This window comes from Chamaea fasciata, unplaced genomic scaffold (genome assembly GCF_029207755.1).
Source record: "Chamaea fasciata isolate MVZ Bird 193981 ecotype frontalis unplaced genomic scaffold, bChaFas1.0.hap1 SCAF_8, whole genome shotgun sequence".
NCBI classification, from domain to species: Eukaryota; Metazoa; Chordata; class Aves; order Passeriformes; family Sylviidae; genus Chamaea; species Chamaea fasciata.
Genome location: NW_027094093.1, coordinates 22,549,304 through 22,568,063, shown reverse-complemented (window position 1 = coordinate 22,568,063; position 18,760 = coordinate 22,549,304). Strand labels below are relative to the sequence as shown.

Genomic DNA, 18,760 nt, shown 5'->3' with positions numbered 1-18,760 from the left:
TGGACAATGGTCTTAGTTCTGTGGTTTAGGTTTAGGTAGTTCTGTGAAGAGCAGGGTGTTGGACTTGACTCGTATGAGTCCCTTCCATTTAGAGATACTCTAGGAGCCTGTGAGATTGTGTTCTTGGGTTTGCTCAATTTGCAGAATTGTCACCATATTCAAAATGGTATAAGATTGAAATTAATTAAATGCTATTTTATGTATCATATATGCAGAATATTACGTAAAATGTTAATGTAAATGATACAGTAGGAGAACTGAGAAACTCTTTATTTTGTATAAACACTAATATAACTTTCAGAAATTCAGAAGATACAGTTGTTTTGAGTAATACCTATGATGAGTTACAGCTATGTTTAGTGGTAGAAAGTCTTTCTTATCAATTGAAAATTATTAATGTAATAAACAAGACTGACCCTTACTTATGATACATAACCTACATTAAGCTTATTATAGACTGCTGAATAGTGATATTCCACAAGCCTCAAATTTATTAATTGCACTGGTGTTTCTAAAATTATTTTTTAGGAGCAGTTAGAAAGTGAGAGCATGAAATTGAAGCAACTTGAGGACAAAAGCAATCAAAAGGAAAGGAAACTTTTATCTATTATTTCCAATCAAGATGATAAAATAAGGAATCTGGAAAGCAGATTGCAAGAATTAAATGAAGCACAAAAGGGTATACAGATGCCAACGTATAAAAGAGAGGTAAGATAAGAAACCAAGTAGAGATAAAATAAAAATAACAAACATTTGTAAATTGTTACTTCTTTCAAACATGAAATATTTTGAATTCATACTAATTATTCTAATAAACTTATTTTATATTTCATCATTTTATAAATACTAGGAAATTGTCAAATTGTACAAAGCACAAAGGAAACACCATTAAATACATATTGGTTAGTTGGTATGTTAATTATTTTATGGTATGTCTTGAAAATTTTCATGTTTGTGAAAACTCCAGATTAGCATTTCTGGTTTATAATTTTCAGTTGGAAGTTTTCACCAAAACTGAGTTGATTTTTTCATTTTTATGCCACCATATTTTTGTTACAGAATAGCATCCAGGGTACTATTCTGTCCTTGTGGGATAGCTAGAGTGCAGTCATTGTGTGACTCTAACCATGAATGCACATATTAGATACCTAATTTAAAGTGAACACAGGTATAGGGAGGAGCACAGCAACAGGGAACTTGTTGCTATTAGACTTCCTAAGCATTGCTTGGCTTACTGTGGCAAGGACTTGTATTCTGTGTTGCTGGGTGTAAGGCAGCTCAAATGCATCTACAGGAGCTGCAGCCGCACTTCAGCCATACAGGTAAGACACACCTGTGCTTATAGGCAAAGTTTCAGCTTATGCAGATTTCTAAGCTTACACATCTTTGAAATCAGCTGATTTGGCAGGCATGCTCAAGTTCGTGTCTGACTTGGAGCACATATGAACTACCCAGGCCATCTGGTAATGTAGCTGCAGTGGAACTGCAGCTTGGTGACTGGTTATTATGAAAACTTCCCGTAATGCCTGGCAGATGTAAAACCATGTAATTCTGGAGTGAACCACACGGTGGTAGTCAAAGTTAATAACTTATTTTAAAAACTGCTAGAACTCCTGACATATTAGCTTCCAATGTGTTCATTGAAATTTTCAGTGAATAAACTGATTTTTAAGAGGAAAAATAGCTGGGTAACAAGCTTATACAAAAGACAGAATCTTACTTTATACGTGACTGAAAATGAATTACAATCAAGCAATATTCTTAGAACTAGTTCCCTTTCAAGGGAGTATGAGCAGAGAAATGCCACACTGAGTTAATAAGTTAACCTAAAAGGAACTAGGAATTTCATACAAACTGCTTTTTTCATTTTGACAATGCTTTGACAAAGCTTTTGACAAAGCTTTTGACAAAGCTTTCAACAAGAATAGGTGAAGGACCCCGTGACATTTTTATTCATATCAAGGTGAAGCACAAAATTAATATGCTAACGTGCTCAATATTTTCATATTTTACTTCCAGGGGAAAAGTAAGAAAGTTGTTCCAGATAAGCCTGAATTATCTCTAGGGAACTCTTGTATTTCACCTGAAAGGTAATTACTTCCGCAGCATTTTTCAAATTTGCTTTTGGCTTTTCTGCAATTAAGTATGGCCAACTATTGCCCTCTTTTCTACCCAGTACCTTAAAAACTGGCTGGGCAGGGAATCAGGAGGGGGGAGCATCAAAGGTCAAAGAGCTAATGCAGGAAGATAATAGAGCCAACAACTATGTGGAATCATAGCTGGGCCTTTACAAGTATGGAGGGCTTAGCTGGGAGGGAGGAAGATAGCCACTTGGTTCAGCAGGAGGTTAAACTCTGGGAAACAGCAGTGGATGTTAAAGCTGGGGTTTGGATAAGCATTAACTGCCTTGGATTGACTCTTCTGGACAGGAATGTACAGCCATTATGGATTAAATGATGGCAGCGCAGCACAGGAGCCTGCTGTGCTGCCAGGAAGAGGTCTGATAGGCAGCGTGAAGAAATAATTCTTGGCCTGATCCATCCTAAATGAGATCGTTTGAAACCAAGTTTATCTGTAAGCTGAAGCCAGCAAGCCCTTGCTATGACCAAGGGGTCAAAAACAGTAGATTTCCTCTTCTGCCAGTGATTTTGGAAAAATACTGGCCAAAATCTTAGGTTTGCATTTTTCACAGGATAGGCGGTAACACCACTTTTAACAACTTTGCTGGGGTCAAATAGAAGATTCTCTAAGGTGAGGTATGGGGAGTATTAAGGGAAAGTATCAAATTCTTGCTGTCTTCTTATTCTCTTGCCTAGGCATCTTCTTTTCACCACTCCCATACATAGGCTAAGTGAACCACATTGATCTTTAGTCTGGCTCACTACTCTTTTATGATAAGAAAGAGAGGAAATAAGACTTCACAATAATGTAAAAAAGACTTGTTTGTCTTTATGATTTATATCTAAAAAATAAAAACCTTTAGCTGTCTTCTGTCTCCCTGCTCTCAAATAGCTTCCTTACTTTACTGTTTTCTTGGAAAGAAGTATGTGACTGGTAAGATTACCGGTAATCTTACACTAGTAAGATTATAGTACCACAAATGTCTAGCAAATTAAGACTGCTTCATCTAATTATAGCTATATTTTAAAGTTCTGATTAGAAACTTCATTTTTTTTTTAATGTCTTATTTATCAAAATATCTGGAAAAACATCAGAATGTGTTAACAGTAGCAATTTTAAATACTTCTGTAGATCTTTTTTTCAAATGAGATACAAATAGACATTTGTGTCTTCAAAGAGAGAAACACGACGGAAGTAGGAACTCAGTCTGATTGCTATATGAATGAGCAATAAAAAGAGAACACAATTCACTGGATTAAAGAAAAATCCCTTTTGAGATCTTTTGATGTAATGATGCAAAAGAGAACACAAATCCAACTTCACTTTTTTATCTTTGAAGTTCATTATATAAAATCCATTATATTGTGCTTTAAAATATAAATTACTCAGCAACTTTATCAAAATTTCACAGTGGAATTTTATGGATGCATCAGTAACTAAATAACATTGCCTTTGGGAAAATAAACTCACACCAACATGAACTATTTTTACCATCCTCACTGCAGATAACTAAATATCAGATTTCAATATGATACTCTGGAAAAGTTATAATACAATACATCTCTCAGAATAAAAAGAAATGTCATATGATATTGAACGAAACCAGAGGGAATGAATTCACAAACTCCTCACCAAAATGCAAGGTAGACAGAGAAGGAAAGAGCTGTACCAAATGCTTGTGTGTTCCTTCTTCTGCAGTCTGAAGTGCTCTGGCAACAACAGAAAAAAATTAATGCTAATAGTGGCAGCATCTTATTTTCCCTAGAACTGAGGTGGAAACAGTACCCTTGGAAAAAATAAACTCTTCCACAAAATACCTGAAAGACTGAAAGAACTGAAAGGCTGGATTTTTGGGGATGGTCCTTGCAGGGTCAGTTCCTATGTTCAAAATATATGTGTATGATACAACTAAACAAACTCTTTAACAACATTTCCTTTTCCTTTTTCTGCTTGCTTTTACTGAGAGCAAAAATATGTATACATATGTTGAGGAACAAGATATCCAAGAAAAATAGCTTATACTATTGTTTTTCTTTGGTTTGTGGGTGTGACTAGATTAAAGGTCACAACAAGCTGATTTGGTTGACTCTTTAATTTACAATTTTGATCTTCCAGAGAGAATCTGGAGACCATTTTCCAGGACATGAAAGAAGAGTGTCATCGAATATGTATGCTAGCCAGGGAACAAACAGACCAACTGAGTATATTTAAGATAAAGCCAGAACCTGAAACTGGTAATATCATACTTAAGCTCTTATTGTGATTCAACTGTTTGAAAGCTTTGCTTTATATTTGAAAATACTGCAAATTACACATACATAGAAGTACTTCCACTGTTTACCATCTGCCTTTTTCAAGTCTGTTCACATGGTGCTCAGTATTTCACCAAGAAAACGCACCGCCAGTTTTGGCATTCTATGACGAATGCTCCAAATCACATGCTATAAAAGACAGTCATCACATCAATGGCTCTTGTAATTGTTTTGTCCCTTGGAGTGAGAGGCAGGCACTTACTACATGTGATATCCCATCATACTGTGTGAATGACAGCACTTGCTTGCTTTTAATTTAGCTGTCAGTTCAGAAGATGTCTGCTATGAATGCCTCTAGCCCCATATCTGTTAGAGGAAAACTGCAGGACTGAGGAGACTCAGAGAACTTATTTTCTAGACTTCTTGTGCAGACTTTTAAATATCATTTTCTTTTATGGGACAAGAGCTTAATCCAACAGTTCATGAAAACAAAGGGAAGGCTTGATTTTTGTTGAAACTGTAAGAGATCCTGAATGTCCAGTTCTGCTAATCCTTACCTTTAATACAATGTAAGCTACTATGGGTATTCTTCACTTACTTTTCTTAATAGTAGGATCAGACTCTTATGTGATTTCAATAAACACATGCCAGATGCACACAGTTGATGCAAAAGATGCTGATTTCAGCACTTGATTTTAATTTAGTTCATCCATTACTGAAGTTTTGTTACATGAAGTGCTGACGTGTATCTTGTTGCTTCGAATTGCTCTGTCTGAACCGTACTGTGATAGTCTGATTGTATGCTAATAACTTCATTATTTGGGGGTAGGAATTTCAGAGGAAGTGTATTTGGCAACTTACTTTACAAGAATGGTTTTGTTTTCCCAACAAAGTGCCTAACTCAACTGTGTGAAAAGCCACACATGATGTAAGTCAAATAGATGATAAAAGAAGTGCTTAAGTCAACTGTGTAAAGGTACACATGACAAAATCTGTATAGATTTAATCTTTGATTTGTTCCTTCTGTGTTCCACTGTCAGAAGGCTGCTGTACAATCAGTTTTTACTGAAGTTATTATCTCACCTGCTTAGGTGTAACCATTACCATTTTTATTAATATAGTGCCAAAAATGAAGGGTGAGTTCTCAGCTCAAAGGGAAAACACGGTCCCATTTCTGAAGAGTTACTTAGTTTAAATATTTAACTAATTTGGAAACCAGTGGGAGATGGGTACCTGAATACCTTCTAAAATCGTGCTCATGGTGCCTAGCATGTTTCTGGCAGTGTGTGAAATAGTTTGGGTTCCAGCTTCTATTTCTGCCAGAACACTTCAGCAAACATGCAAGTATGTGTTTAGAGTATGGGACAACATAATTTTCAATAAAATAAAAATGTTTATAACCATAAATTAAAGAGAAATATAATTACTAGAAGACAGTATTTCCTTTTATTTCTGTTCTGACCATTTTTGTGTGAAAACTATTGTGAAAGAAAACTACACCTCAATTTGATTTTAAAGAGAAAATAAACAGTTAAAAAAGCAGGGAAGGAAGACAAAAAAAAAACAACCCTCAACACCACATTTTCAATAACTATATTTCAATGGACTATTTAATATTTTCTTCATTTTTTCTTCACAGAAATACAGTTTTCCATGCCGATACAGTGCACTGATAAAACTGATGAACAAGCAGAAGAGCTTTTTAAGCCTCGGGTTATAAAGGATATAAATAGAGGTGCATCATGCATCACATCTATCACACCAAGAGGAGTGGGCCAAGATGAGGACAACAACTCTGTAGAATCACTTTCTAAATTTAATGTCAAGTTTCCACCTACAGACAATGACTCTGCTTTCTTGCAGAGCACTCAGGAAAAACCAACAGTTCCTTGTACTGGTATATCTGAAAACATGCTTCAAGATCATCATTTTAACCTGGAGCACAGAGACCATGCTGTTAACCTCAGTAAATTGGAACCTAACTCATTTGAAGCTCATGGCATTGATCTCATGACCTCAGCTTTACAAAGCTTAACTACTGTTGACAAAACAAACCCTTCAGATCATGCAAAGATGCCCATAGAAAATATCTGTGACAAACCATGTTTAAAAACAACAGACAGTGGTTTCACGTTTGCACCTAAGCACACAAACCAGTGTGTACCTGAAGTAATTTTTTCTTTAGAAGCTGCTGGAACAACCGTCAGAGGTCCTCATCAGGTATCTTTCTATAAATATTCTACATTTCAAAAAATGATAATGATTCATACACACCTTTTGCAAAGATCTTTGAGACTGGATTAATATATTCTCTAAGAAACTTCATCAGTCTTTTTTAAAGACAACATCTCCTGTCATTTCTTATTCTTAATACTGCAGGATGTGTTCAAGATGCTTTTCCAGTGAAATGTCAGGAATATAAGCAGACATGAACACTGGATGCTTTTACAAATTTCAGTTCATCTAGATATTAATTGCTTCTATATCTATTTCAAAGCTGTCATTAATCCTAAATTGCCCCCTAGATTGCTTTCTTTTTACCCTTGATCTCAGTTGTATAGGGCACACATTTGTTTTAATTGTTTTTCATGTACAGCAGATAATAGGAAAAATGAACCAATTAAAAAGCTAAACAGATAAATACTTTCACTATGAAAAAAATAGCTACTTTTTCTCTCAATCTGAGGTATCAACAATACCCTTTTCCTCTGCTCTAAGAAACTTAAATTTTTGTCATTGTGGAAAAAAAACCAATTACATTTTCAAATGAAGGAAAGTTTGCTAAAATACTTTATTTTAGATTTATGTATGTAATTTGGGCTTAAAGTTCAGTTATAACCTGAAGTACATGGGAGCTTCCGAAAACAAGGCCCAGTAGCTGTAATGCAGAAAAACATTTTGGCATGTTCTGACACTCATGTCTCTGAGTACTGTCCTGTCTCAGCTGAAAGCTGACAAAATCTTGGAGCTTTTTAAACTGATTTTGTGTTTGTTTGTTTTTTATTTCTGTGGCTTTTCTGGTACCTTGTGAAAGGACAGATTTTCAAGAATAAGCAAATAGTGATAATTAGGAATTCTCTGAGGGTGGAATTCACCTATTTTTACTATTTACATGGATGAAGTTTTATGTTCTTTCCCAATGACAAGGTACATGCAACAGCAGAGCTTTACCTCTCCATTTGGTCAATGCATGACCTGCAAAACCAGCATTTGAAAAGTGTTGTAGGATGTGATAGCTTTGATGTTTTCTTCTCCTAAAATTTACCCAGTCTAGTTTGATTTTCTATTGCAAACCACTTTTGAGTGAAAATTTTAAAGCATTGAAAGATTGCTACTATAAGTTTGATTTTTTCAAAAGCTATTTTAAATATCTATTTGTAATGTAGGAGATCTCAATTCTTTACCAAGTTATTAATTATTGTTTTTATTGTATTTTTCATTGGGTTCTTAGGTAAAATTGTGACTAAGTGAAACAAATTAACACACTTATTTTACTGCTAGTAGAATTCCTGTGGAACTGCGAAGAATTTACTCCATTGCTTGTTACTATCCTCCTTTTCTGTATTCCCTCTCCAGCCTGTTCTTTTACTAGTTAGTCTGTGTATTCATTTTTCAATAGATGGCACCCTGCATTGTACATTACAGCAAGTGAAACAGCTGGTATGTGATTATAAATTGAAAGGGGAGTATGCAGCTTTAAAAGTACAGAACAGTGGTTGAATAGCAGTAAGGCTTAGACCATTGGTATTTCTGCAAAATAAGAAAATTAATTTGGAGCCAGCTTTTAAAATGTGAATGATCTGTTTTGTGGAGAAAGATGTACTAATGCTCACTCAAAGGAAAAGAAAGCTAACGGTGAATTGGTTAGTATTTGAAGTCATATCTACAATAGCACTGCATTGATTAAAATGTTATTTCTTATCCAGAAGTTTGTTAGAAACAAGCCAGTATTACTTTAGACTACATTAAAGGTACATTAATGTATATCAGTATATTTAAATATCCATCACCTTTATTCAGCTGCTTTCAAAATAGGCTTTTAAGTATTTTTCCCAATTAATTGGACTCAGTTCTAAAGGTTTTTTTCTGACTGTAAATTGTGCTAAAGATTTGGTCACAGCTAATATATATGTAGATTAAAATAGTAATTTTTTTTAAAGTTACTTGTATACATGCCCTTCTCACTGTGTTAACCTTAGCAAAATTTATGCATAAACTTGTTCTTAGTATTTTTACCACCTTTCTAGGGGGTGGTTATGCTGCTTACAGCTTCTATCATCCCCTCCAAAAATGAAGGAAAAGCCAAAAAGGAGAGAATTATATGCCTCTTTTTTTTTTTCCTAGTGTAGATAAAACTTTCAAGTATTTACTACATATGTTAACTTATAAAATGGAAAACCCCATAAATGCAATAGATTTGGCAACAGCAAGTTCTTGGAACTGCTCTCAGTTGGTGTAATAAATTTAGCTCTTTCCTTCTATGTGGATACTAAATCTAAAAACTCAGTACTGTTTTCTTAAAATGTAACTTAAAAAAAAAAACGTGACTGAAAAGAGCAGTAGATTAAAATAAACATGGATATTAGTGAACCTAGGATTTTACAGACTACATTTAGCTGAGACTTTCATATAGATGCACATGTTTATTGGTATTTGCAGTTTGAGGGAGTTGTTTCCACCAAAATACTTCCAAGTATGCTCATGATCTTAAAAGCAAATTAGTAGTCAATTAATATCAATATTAATGTTTTTGAAATTGAATGTCTGCTTAAATAGATCCCTGTTCTGACAAGGATATTAAGCGCAAGCTTAGCACTCAAGAAATGGAAGTTAAGTGCCTGTGTGTGGGGGTTGCTGGATGGGTACCTCCCCTTGTTATGTTTCCAAGATGACAAATAGTTTTTACAATACTATTTTATCTTTTTTTTCAAATGGTGCTTTACATCATATCAGAAACTAATAATTCTAAACACATTTATGTGGTGTGTTTAAGTGTGTTAACTTGTTTAAGTGTGTCAGTGTCTAGATGGATTTAATATGCAATTTACACCAGCAACATACAATAAGTAGACTCTTTGAGCTGAAAAAAGTGGTGTGATTGCACTTAATTACTAATTAGTCAATTTAATTATATGGATTGCTGACCATAATGAAAGACAGTAAATCTGCTATTGCTATGTGATAAGCTAAACACTGTTTAAATACAGAACGGGCAGGAAATTGACTCCCAAGAAGTTCAGGGTGGTTTAAAAAGGTTTAGCTGCTGTGAAAGCCAGCTTAGTTTTACAGGGGGTTGCTGTGGGAGAAATAAACAAGGGATTGTAACTATTTGGCATGATGAAAGTTAAAGAAGAGCTGAAAATTAAGAATCATGGGTATCAGTGGCAAGAAATATGAAACTTTTAAAGAAACGACTTTGTAAAGTATTCTTCCTTGCCTTCCCATGTGTGAGTGAAGCAAGAGGAAAAAGCTGAGCAAAAAAAAACCTTGTAGGGCACACTCTTCAAAGTTCCATCCCCACACAGAGCTCATACCAGCTTGCTGCCATTCTTTCTACTTTGTAGTCACAACAGGATGCATTTGGTTTTCAATTTACTCAAAACCTGATTGTCCTGGCATAAGGTATATATTACATTATATGTAACGTAACTATTTGATAATGCGTTGCTAATACTGAATTTATGAAACTTAAGTTTTAACTTTACTTTGAAAACTGATAGAAGACTTTTTGATTCTTATTTGGTATGATTCTAAATAGTGTACACTTAGACTCTGAGCTTAAGTGCCTTCAATTCCAGTGTTGAATAAACAGTCTTGCTAGCTTGAAACTAACTAGCTCAAGGACCAAGAGCAGTGCAGCTGCTGAACCAAATACAATGTATTTTACAGAATAGCCTGGATGCATGGATAGATATTTAGATGGTACCAATGAGTTTGATGCTGTCATGGCAGGAGGAATCCCAAACAAGATTATTTATGACACATTTATACTAAAAGGCAGCCAGAGCAAATAAGTACCTTAAGCCATGACATAGGTGTAGTAATTTTTGAAGTAAACTGAAAACTTTTTGTATGTCAATAAAAATGGAAATAAAATATGAATCCTACTAACTCTGTAAAAGAAACATTTTATTCTAAGCTAAAATGCATTTTCTCACTTCTGCTAAATGGCTATTCTATAGTATGATTTCTACAGTAAAATACTGAAATGCAAAGTTAAAGAAAAGCTTTAGTATGTACCAGACTGATATTACAGATTTCTGCTCATAGCAATATTTATCATTAATAGATACCATGGTATTTTTAAATATTTTCAAGAATAGTGTGTTTATAAAACCTTAAAAAAAACAAAGTCCTATCTTGCTTTTCTTAAATGAGAACTCTCTAGTTAATGTCTCTGGCCAGGCAGGTGTAAAGAAATCCTAATTCAAAGAGTCAGGTATTTTTTAAAATATAAATATAAACTATAGTATAATGTAAACCACATTGTAAACCTCAGCAACAATAATTTTCTGTTTCTTTTAGCCCATTTGGCAGCCTCAAGACAATGATTTGCTGGCACAAGCATATGCAGACTCTGAACTGAATCAGTGTGGAATATGTGAATTCTGTCGAGAAGTTTTCCCACCATCTCTAACATCTAAGGAAGATTTTCTTCGGCATCTCAATTCCCACTTTAAAGTACAGTCTTAATATATGAGAATTCAATGGTTCACTGTTTTTGCATACATTTATACATTTTTTTATTCAATAGATGTAAGAGTTTAAGAATTAAGACTTCTTGTAACAAGAACTCATGACTGAAATTGTTTGTCAGATAAGCACATTTTTAGTTGTCTTTTGACAAGGCAAAATGAAACTAAGTCACTCAGTAGTATAATCCACATTATTGCTTGTTATGCTTCACTATTAACTTTGAGAGTGATGTCAAATACTTTTTTTTTTTTTTCCCCAATTAATCTTTGCCTGAATAGGCCTGAAGTTGTGACTGTATTTATGAGTGTAGACATGCAGGATTAATGCCTTAATCTGGCTGGCAAAAATTGGTGTAATGCTAGGATTTTTTTTTTTTTTTTTACAATATCCACTGATGTGATTGTGTTCTCCCTGAAGTAAACAGGAAGATAAGTAGGCCCTCATTTTTCATTTATATTGTATAATTTCCAAATTTAACTTACAATACTGAACCTCTTAATTCAGATTGTTGTAAAATTATAATAATCATTGAATCCAGGTGCGCCAGAATTAGGGTGGGCCTGTTCACTAGTAACATAAATGAATGGTTGACTTTCCCAGATGAATTTTTTACTAAAGCATGTAATCAAAAGTAACACAGAAATGACCCTTTTGCCGAAATAGAACCGTAATGATTTTATGAGTATCTGTTACATGTTACAAAAAAAAATTTATCTTGTTCATGTACCTTTGTAGCATTAATAATTACTAAAAATGCTTTCAGGGAACATGTTATATTAATATGAAGGATAGAAAAAGGTTAAACTTTCCCCAAAACTAATAATACCAAAGATTATTTGCCTTCCCTTCTGGTCTTCTGTGATGGATTGCCCAAGTCTGGTACAGACTAGAAAGAAAAGGGGAAAACCTAATCACCCAAATGTCAGTGACTTTATTTTTAACCTGAATATGCTTAGTGGCTTTCTCAATGCAATTAAAATTTGTGTTTAGTTGAAACATTGAAGTCTGATAAAGTTTGCACATTTTCTGGATTTACTGATATCAAATTTAAAAATAGGGGTGTTGCCAAGTATTTTAAATTAATGATAAAGGGTGCTTGCTTTCTGCATTTGAACTGAATATAGAAATTGGCCCCGATATGGATAATTAGCATTAATATTTTCATAGCAGCAAAGCATAACACTTTTTAAAGATTTGTTTGCAGGTGACAAGTTTCTGGAAGAATTAACACCTGCGAAATTTTTAGAGACGGATTTTTCTGCAATTATTTTCTCTATTTTAAACATGTCATGCTTGTGACGGGCTGTCAACAGAGTGTACTCTAATAAAGAGCAGTGTACAGTGCACGTCTGCTACTTGACCTGGAGGAAGAGTTTGTTACTCTTCGGCGCTCCGAACCCTGCCGGTCCGCAGCGCTGAAGGGGCGATGTTGGGCCGCGGCCGCGCCGTGCGGAGTGTGAAGCACTTCCCCGGAGAGCGCGGCTGGGGGTGGTGCCCGGGAGAGGCGCAAGTTCCAGCCTTGGGAGGAGGAGACGAGGATTCGCACATCTCCAGCCAGCCCGACACGCAGCACCGACTCGTCCTCTCAGCCGTGAAATTCGAGCTCAGAAGCTCGCGTTATGAAGAGATGCACAAACTGCGAATCACCTTTGAAGAAAATAAAGTCATCTGTTTCTCCCCCCCCCCGCCCCACGCGTGGATGCGTTTTCCCCAGGAGCCCTTGAGCTGGCAGAGCCGGGAGCCCTGAGCCGAGCCCGAGTCCCCGCGGGGACAAGGCTCTTTGTTGCTGGAGGCAGCCTGGGGTCTCCCGCAGCCAGGACACAGCGGGGAGGGCGGCAGGAGGTGCGGGGAACACGGCTGACCAAAGTCTCGTCGACCAGCACAACCCATCCATCTCCCACTGTGTGGGCTCCTGCCTAGTGCGGCGTTTTAGGAAGCTGTTTAATCCTGCGTGCGTAAAACTGTTGCTGCCTGAGGGCATCCAGATAGGCTCGCCGATCAGACCACTGCGAGGAGCGCTTGCAGTGTTTAGTTTTAAATAAATAAATAAATAAATAAATAAATAAATAAATAAATAAATAAATAAATAGATCTCACGCTAAGCAGTTGTGAGCGACTCGGAGTGGAAGGAGAGTGCGGTCCCCGAATGGGCCCCCCTTATACAGCTTTCCTGGAGGCGGCTGCTGCTGCCAGCAGGGACATCTGCTTTATTACACTCACCAGAGGAGGCTCAGTAGTCCTCCTCTTCCCTCCCTCTTCCGCACAAGCTCAACCCGGCAGAGGAGGTTGAATCCAAATGGGAAGTAGAATGTCAATAAAAATAATAAATATGGTGGAAGGAACTTGAGAGGACAGGAAGAGCAGCAAACTCGTGCCAAGGTGTTCTACCGAATTCCAACTCCGCCAGGGCCAGCGGAGCCCTCGCCGGGGCAGCCCCGGGGCTGGAGCAGTTTCAGGGCTCCCGCAAGAGTTCATTGTCACCCCGCCCCGCGCTGACGGTGCGCCACGCGTGAACCCCCCGCGCTCACAGCCAGCGTTCGCAGAAGCGCTCGCAAAGAAACAAACTGCTCCCGTTTCCTATCGGGAGCTCTCTGAGTGAAATTCCTATCGGGAGCTCTCTGAAGGACACTGCGGCGGTACGGCTGCCTCAGCCTGCTGCGAGGGCTCAGTGCCGGCGGCCGGGTAGAACACATGAAGCTCCTCTGTCTCTCCGGCTAACTCGACAGCTGCTCGTAGCTCCAGTAATTAGACTGTCACTGCTTGTTAGAGGAGAGGAAAACGCTCCTATGACAGATTCCACGAGTCCTCTTGTTTTTTAAAATCTCGCAGAAATCACCAGAGCATTAACTGAGATTTCTTATTTCTCTAGAATCAGAAGGAAAGAAGTTCCCTCTCCCATCTCGCACTCCAATCAGATCTCTCTTCCGACTCCCATGAAACCGTGAATTCGCTCTAAAGGCTGAGGAAGTTACCCTCCTTCCCCTGCCTATCTGGGAGGAAGAGGGAGCTTCCTGGCCTTGTGAACTTGCTTTTAAAATCCCTTCCCCGTATGGCTGTATCTAACCAGATAATAGAAATGCAGTCTTTTCTCCATTAACTGAGCGGAGGAGTCGCTCAACACACGATCCTTCCCCATCCGAGATAATATTAATTCAGAGGATGCTCAGGAGAGGCTGTTCCCCCTTACGAACAAAAGCACTGGAGGATCAAACCGAGATGCTTCTACCCCCACCCATGGTTCACTCAGCAGATGAGACTCAGAGGAGGCGATTTCTTCCCCTCCCTACCGTACATTCCCCTTTCCCCCGCAATCATACAAGGTTAACTCAACAGAGGAGTCTCAATCCAAATGGCAACTGGGATTGCATTAAAAAAAAAAAAAAAAGAAAAAAAAAAAGAAAAAAAAGGAAGGGGGAGAAAAAAATCAGAAATAGGGAAAGAAAAGAGAAAAAGCAGCAGGCTGATTACGAGGTGTCAAAACTGCCAGGAGCAAGAAGGTGATAGCAATCAGGGGTGAGAAGAGTGCGCCATTCGTGCGGGGCAGCTAATTATCCGTCTCATTTGAGAAGAGCAGCATTCGAGGCAGCAGCGTTCGCCTGCTGAACGGTGACAGATTGGCGCGGAGGAGAGGGGAGGTGTTAAAACAATGGAGCCGGGCTTGCTAGCGCTGCTGCATGCTAATCAGCCCGGCCTCCTTGCTTCCTTCCCTCCGCCTGCCTGCCTGCCGCGATCCCTCCTTCTCGCTGGCCGCATGGCAAGCCCAACGCTACCCGGCCCCTCCGCAGCAGGCGGCACCGCACCCGGCATAGGTGGTAACCCAGAGAGAGTTCCAGCGGGACCGCGCAGCGGGGCTGGCGGCACCCGGGGGACCTGGCAGGCTGCTGGGTATCAGTGGTAGATTTCAGAGCTCGCCCTTGGCGCCCGGGCTGGCAGGAGCCCGTCAATGCGCTCCCCGCAAGGGGCAGAGGCGAGGAGCTCTTCGTACGAGTCCTGTCGGGTCTCCGGGCTGACCTCCCGGCGGCCGCCCCGCCGGAGGCCAGGCCAGAGCCGGCAGCGCAGCAGGCTGCCCCGTGAGAGACAATCTATTGCCGCACCCCGGACCAGGCCGCCGAGGTGAGGGAAATGCAGAGCTGTGCCAATTACTGATGGACTCCGGGGGCTCATTGCCCTCTCAGCCCTGCGCAGGAACTAGAGACCGGAATGCTAAAACATGCAGTAAGCAAGTGGTACAGCCTCTCTTCACCACTGCCTTTTGCCTCTTGGATTGCCTGGCCTTGCAAGCCTGAATGACTTTGCATGTACACAGTGTGTGCCTTGTGAGGAGGTACTAAAAGGTCTGGCCCTGTCTCAGACCAGGAACAACCATTCCCTTTCACAAACAGTGCAACAGGGTCTGCAGAGACAGCAGAAATGCTTTCTGAGGGATCTCTTTGGCCCTAGCTTTCCCAGGAAGTCCGTGCTCCGCAGGACTCACAGGGCAAACCCCGGGGCTGGAGCATTAGCAGCCCAGCTACAGTAAGTGCTCCGCTCTGCCAGGGAGAAGCAGAGGAATGAGCGTTGGAATGTTTACTCTCCAATATTTCTCAGTTTCCATTCCATCCTGCCCTGAAAGATTTTTGATTACTATACACTTCAAAATAGTATTTATTACAGATTTACATAATCTGTATGTTTTATGTTAAGGCAATAACACATTGATGCTGTACTACTGAAAGGAGTTAATCTAAACTATGTAGTGTCTGTTATAACAGAGTTCCAACTAAAACATATCCTTGCTATCTGGCACTGACAAGAAACACATATCCAGAAGGACATTGCCCAGCACATTAGGTAAACTGCCAGGTGAAGCCGTTGCTCGACTCCTGAACCTTCGCTGGGTTATGGATCAGCACTTGGCCAAATTAAATTATGTAAGTCTGTGTGTAACCTCACATTTAATTAAACAAATGTTATTTCAAAGAGCATGTGCCTGGTTTACAGCAGGATTCATGGGGATAAGAAAACACTGAAAGGGAATAAACTGGTTTAGGCCTGAGGTAAGCAGCATGATAACTCAGGTTGAATGCTATTTAAAATAGATTTGAGTGCATGTACAGCTAGGCGGTAGTAATAGCGTTTAAATTTTGTTATTCTAAGTCTGTCGTTGAGTGTACTTGATGAGATTGTCCATGAGCATACAGATGGTGAGATTTTCATGCTTCTGTGGCATACTGACATCTCAGGCTGTAAAAATAAATTCCCAGATCGCTGTAATACCTAAGAAATAGAAAAATGCAGTCCACCTTAATGCTCTACATTTGAGTCCTTTATGTTTTAAGAGATTTTATATACTAGATACATAAGTTTGTGCATATTAGGAAGACATTTACAGTATAAAGCAAAATTCAAGATAAACTCTGCACCCTTTTTTATGTGCTTCTGAATTTAGAGATATGGGGGATGGAGATAAAAACTTGCCTTTGCTATTGTCTGTATTTTTTTTTTAACTGTTGTTGTGGTTTGTTTGTGGCCCCCGCTACCAAAAACCAGACTGTGCCAAACCAATACATTTGTACATAAGGATGAAAGGCAGAAATAAGTTTTTATTAGATCAAGTTTAGTTTTCATTAAAAGATTCTTGGATTGTTTCTTGATTTCATATAATTTTTCATGCTGGAAACAGACTATAATATCTATTTTGATGATTTACACTAAAAAAGTATTTGGATCAAAGACAAATGCCAAGATATCTTCTCTAATATAATAAGTTTTTTTCCTGCCTAAGATGCCATAGTGTGGAGCAATCCATGCATCAGCCTGTTCAGCTCAGAAACCAACACTGATACTGCTCATAAATATCCAGGCTAGGGCATTCCTATTGGTTACTGTTACTGCGGCCTGGCCGCGGACGAGGTGCTGTGCTTATCCAGGTTTCTGAACTGACCGAATTAAAATTTAAAATAAAAATATATAGCAGGGTGATATGGTGCAAATGAGCTAAAAGAAAAACATTTTGCAGAGACAAGTACATAGTTTTAAAAGGTTTAAAATATTCAATTGGTGTAAAAAATAACTACTTGTAAAAACGTGTGTATTTTCATTATGCTTAATTTGCCATTCAAAACAAGTTTTTCTTAATAAGCTCTATTGTTTCTATCTGTTTTGTGAAATGTAATACGTGTGAGACAGAAAGCAGACTCGGAATGTGAATGAGTCTTGTTTTCTCTTTCTTTCTTTCGTTTTTAAAATACAACTTTATTCATATTCACAGGGGTCTTTAAGTTGAGAAAAGGATTAATGGAAGTGGCATGACACTCCTGAGGTCATGATCTGAAAAGATGAAACATGAAATTCTATCTGCTAGTCTTTTCCTATATCTTATTTGCGTGCAATAGAAAAGTATCCATAAGCAAAACACTCTATAGTTAATAGTTATGTTTTCGCTCTCAGCAATGACACAAGCTTTGTCAGGTTTTCGCTGTTTGTAGAGTTCATTAAAATACTTTAATAAATGACTCGTTGTTTTAAAAAACCACCACACTATCACCCGAGTAAAAACATCTATATCGTCCCAATTTCTGCAGTGTCAAAAGTACAGTCTCTGAGGGCAAGAGGTTATGGAGCCTTCATAAAGGTTTCCCATCTGTCATCAAGCACAACATCGAGCCCTCTAGGTGCTGTGAAAATGACCTTCTCTGGAATTCTGTAGCCCAAAGATGCCATCCTCTTAATTACAAGCTTTTGAGATAAGGAACGCCACTGAATTCCCTGGAGATTCATAAAAGATATGCAAAAACAATCTCTTCTCTTGCTTGCTTGCCAGGGCTTCTGTACCTGCCCACAAGTTAGTCAGCTCATTTGCTAGGTAATGATGGATGAACCCAGGCAGTACATCTGCACTGCTGCCCCTCCTATCCTTGCTGACATGCAGTCTTTCAAAGTTTCTTCTTCATAATTGACTGCCAACAAAGGAGTGACAAATAACGGTTGGAGTTTGTTTTCTGGTTTGGGCTTTTTTTTCTTTTTGGGGGGGGGTGTAGCTTTTGGGGGGGTTTGTTTGTTTGTTTGTTTTTAATTGATCATCTGCCCTTCTCACCATTATGATCCTCCTGTACGTGGGTTACTCCACACACACAGGATAACAGAATGAAACAAGTCCTTGAGTTCACGGACTATAAGATGTTCTAATTAGAACATCTGCTTATAACAGTTGCCCTGAAAAAACACAGGAACTATTCCTGGGGTCAGTGTGCATGCAAAAGATTATATGGACACAAAGGGTGTGTGAGACAAGCCCATGCCTGCACAGCAGAAACTGAGCCTCTGGTCAGGTGACAATCCTATCTACAAATGTCCATTAGCACTTTTCCCAGCGGTGACAACCAGGTGAAAGGCCATCCGACCTACCAATTTATCAACAGTGAGTGTTGAGGTTTCTGTGGGGTTAAAGGGATTACAGTAATTGTAGGAGGAGGTACAGAAGGTAAAGTGGCATGAAAAAAAAAAAATCTTGTAGTTTTATGCAAGTTCTCTGCCAGTACAGAACCAGCCCAGAGGAACTAGCTGGCTGGAATGGTACTGTTTGGAGCGCACATGGTACTGTTCCGAGTGCACATAGACCTGGTGATGGATACGTCTGGAGAGGCTTAGCGATATAAATCTGAGCAGTATAGACTGCATTTTTAATATGTGGAAACATGTACATAACTCTG

The 18,760-nt window shown here is 38.6% G+C and overlaps 1 protein-coding gene across 2 annotated transcripts in view; it reads left to right on the top strand.

The window, feature by feature from the left end:
• Positions 1-12,410, top strand: part of TANK (TRAF family member associated NFKB activator) — a 28,386-nt gene extending 15,976 nt beyond the window's left edge. For both annotated transcript variants that reach the window (XM_066190068.1, XM_066190069.1), the window contains 5 exons: positions 529-708; positions 2,020-2,090; positions 4,237-4,355; positions 6,013-6,593; positions 10,899-12,410. In XM_066190068.1, the coding sequence (XP_066046165.1) occupies positions 529-708; positions 2,020-2,090; positions 4,237-4,355; positions 6,013-6,593; positions 10,899-11,066 (1,119 nt within the window). In that variant the 3' untranslated portion in view covers positions 11,067-12,410. The remainder of the gene's footprint in view (positions 1-528; positions 709-2,019; positions 2,091-4,236; positions 4,356-6,012; positions 6,594-10,898) is intronic.
• The last annotated feature ends 6,350 nt before the right edge of the window (positions 12,411-18,760 follow it).